We start from the raw sequence: 2,770 nt of genomic DNA, 5'->3' as shown, positions 1-2,770 counted from the left end.
CTGTCCTCTCTCCTCCCTCCTCTCTCTCTCTCTCTCTCTCCCTCTCTCCAAAAGTTAATCTTCTTGTAGAAGGAAAAAACACAATACCATGGGGTTACCATGATCCTGAGTGTTGTGGTTCAGCTCCACCATGATTCCTGCTGTTATCAGTCCAACCATGACCAGGAAAATTGCAAAAGCGATCAGGTAGCAGTAACGATAGATTGGAGAGTCACCTGTTTAAAACAGTTGTATACAAAATATACAGTCTACATGTATATTAGTTTTTGTAGATATGAATCAGTGAACTGTAAAGGCATCAAGAACATGAATAGTGATCAAGTTCTCTTCATTCTCTTTATTCCAATTCAATGTAGCCTATAGCTAATGGTAAAATTAAAACATACATGTACAGCTATGTAATAGACTAAAAGGTAAACAAAACACAATTACAATGAAATTTCTTCAGGAACAATATAAAGCGACAGGCCGAAAAAAGATAAAAATAAAAACAGGTCTAGGCATAGGAGCCATGAAGTCAACACAAAAGCCTGGGTTAATATTTGAACAATGAATTTGGAACTTTTAATCAAACCACTGCAGTGATACGCCAAAAAGCAGTTACTCAAGCAACTGGATATGATTTTGGAATCATATTCAGTTGCTTGAGTAACTGCTTTTTGGCGTATCGTATTACCTGGATGTCTAACCTTCATCAACACTGCATTGATAGATTGAAAAATTGTAACAACTAGGAAGAAAAGGACTTTCCTCAACTGTTGGGGGCAAAATATGAGCATTTTTTAGTTGATTCAGAACCAGAATATTTTTTTTGCAAGTCAGAAAAAAATGAAGAGGCGAATTTGAGAACCAACAAATTAAATTGGTGTAGCCTTAAATAGGTCTATGCTTGATGCTCCCGCCGAATCAATCACACTCAAACATTGCAGGCCATCGCAAGCAGAAACAACTTCTACAGGCTCTCGGTCTTCCCCCGTACCATCAGGGAATGAAACGAACTTGAGCCTGGTGCGGTGGAGGCGGGGTCTCTCGCCCAGTTCAAATCTGAAATGGCAAGGACCCTGCTGCATTGAGCCACCCCATGATGTCTTGTGTATATGTAAATATTACTAACGCACTAATGCATTTGTCCCGTCTTTAGCACACACAAAATCAGTTGTGTTATGTTTCCTTCTCAGTTATCCTTGTTTTCCCTCTGTTTTTTTATGTACCGGGTCACAATTGTTATTAACAATGCGTAACGGCTGCCAATAATCCTACACTGTAGGGCTGGGCAGTAACCAAGAAGAAGTCTTACCTCTTGCCAACTGGCTGAGAGGAATGCAAGCCAAATATAGTCCTCCGTATATCGTGTTTTGCTGCAGTGCCTTCATGCTTGGTTGGGATTGAAGCTTCTGTAAGTTTTTGTCATCAGGCAGTTCTTCATACATCGGATTTGTCATCACTCTTTTGTTGGGATTTTGGGTATCAGGCTCGTTGCTTGTTTCGTAAGGGACATCGTATGCTTTGATGTCGATATCGTCAGACATGTCAACATCCCCAGTGCCGGAGTTAATAGTGTCATCTAAACTCCCTGTGGTGTCTGGGTGCTGGATATTACTACTAGGTGCTCTGTCTGTGTCATCTAGATCACTACCATCTATAGGTGGCCCAGGGTTACTGTCGGTATTGTCTTCAGGGTTGTGATATACAGGTTCAGTATCGTCAGCGATGTCTGTGGCCTCTGCTGCTGATCTTTCTTCATCAATACTTGAAATGTTCCCAGGGGAGGTTGAGATTGTTGTCGAGTCAGTTTCTGCAGTGTACAGGGTACTGACCTCTTTGGTTTCTAACAGGCTTGTTGACCAGTGGGGATTATCTTCAGGCTGATATATTTCGTTGTTCTCATCTCTACTTGTATCTGCTGCATGTGCAGAGGTCAAGTTTAAGAATATGTTATATGTCTTCAGCGTGCAAAATACCTGGTTGCCCAAGGCAACCAAATTTTACTTGGGGCAACCTATTTTTGAACCTTAGGTAGCCCAGTGTGCTACCTGAACTTTAAGAATGCCCCCCCCCCCAAAAAAAATCATGCCCACTTGGCTTGCACCTGTCACTGTATCCTGCAGATGCTTTTTAATTTTAGGTATTAATGGCTATTACTAGTATCAGTTAACTAAAGGCTGCTAGAAATATTGTCAAAGGCTTATGTATGTAACATTACTATTAATTATTATTGACATTTGAGGCCAACAGCTGAATTACGTCCTGTTGTACAACAATATTCATTGACACAAGCATTTTACACCAATATCCACATCAATATGTGACTTGTCCCTTACCTGTGGTAGAGGATATGTCTTCTGACATGGGGGTTCCAGCCATCTTGTAGTCAAATGCTTCTGGGAACTGTTTATTAATGAGAAAATGCTTGTTGACACACTGAGTGTGCACTGCTAATACTACATCTAGCAATGGATATATTTTCCTGTAATTTGAGGTAAAAATGAATGAATGAATGAATGAATGGTTTATTCAATCATTTTGATCAGGAAAAGTACATTGCAGCCATGGGCTGAATTGCGTACTTTTTACATTTAAAAACAGGCTAAAATCATCCTATGTTTCCTATTTAACAATATTAAAATGCAATAAACACTACCTAACAGGTAGGTTGCAAGACGGATACGTCAGAATTCTTAACACACACACACACACACACACACACATATATATATATATATATAAGTCAGAAACTAAATATGCACATTCTACAGTAAAGGTAAATGTC

General features: G+C 39.7%; 1 protein-coding gene across 1 annotated transcript in view; it reads right to left on the bottom strand.

Annotated features, from left to right (window-relative positions):
• Positions 1-2,364, bottom strand: part of LOC109462145 — a 4,532-nt gene extending 2,168 nt beyond the window's left edge. The window contains exons 1-3 of the mRNA XM_019758639.1: positions 2,322-2,364; positions 1,298-1,903; positions 99-215 (exon numbers count right to left, since the gene is read on the bottom strand). Coding sequence (XP_019614198.1) covers positions 99-215; positions 1,298-1,903; positions 2,322-2,364 — 766 coding nt within the window. The remainder of the gene's footprint in view (positions 1-98; positions 216-1,297; positions 1,904-2,321) is intronic.
• Between the last annotated feature and the right edge of the window lie 406 nt (positions 2,365-2,770).

This window comes from Branchiostoma belcheri, unplaced genomic scaffold (assembly GCF_001625305.1).
Source record: "Branchiostoma belcheri isolate BF01 breed outbred unplaced genomic scaffold, Haploidv18h27 scaffold113, whole genome shotgun sequence".
Taxonomy (NCBI): Eukaryota; Metazoa; Chordata; class Leptocardii; order Amphioxiformes; family Branchiostomatidae; genus Branchiostoma; species Branchiostoma belcheri.
This window is presented reverse-complemented; position numbering and strand designations above follow the sequence as displayed.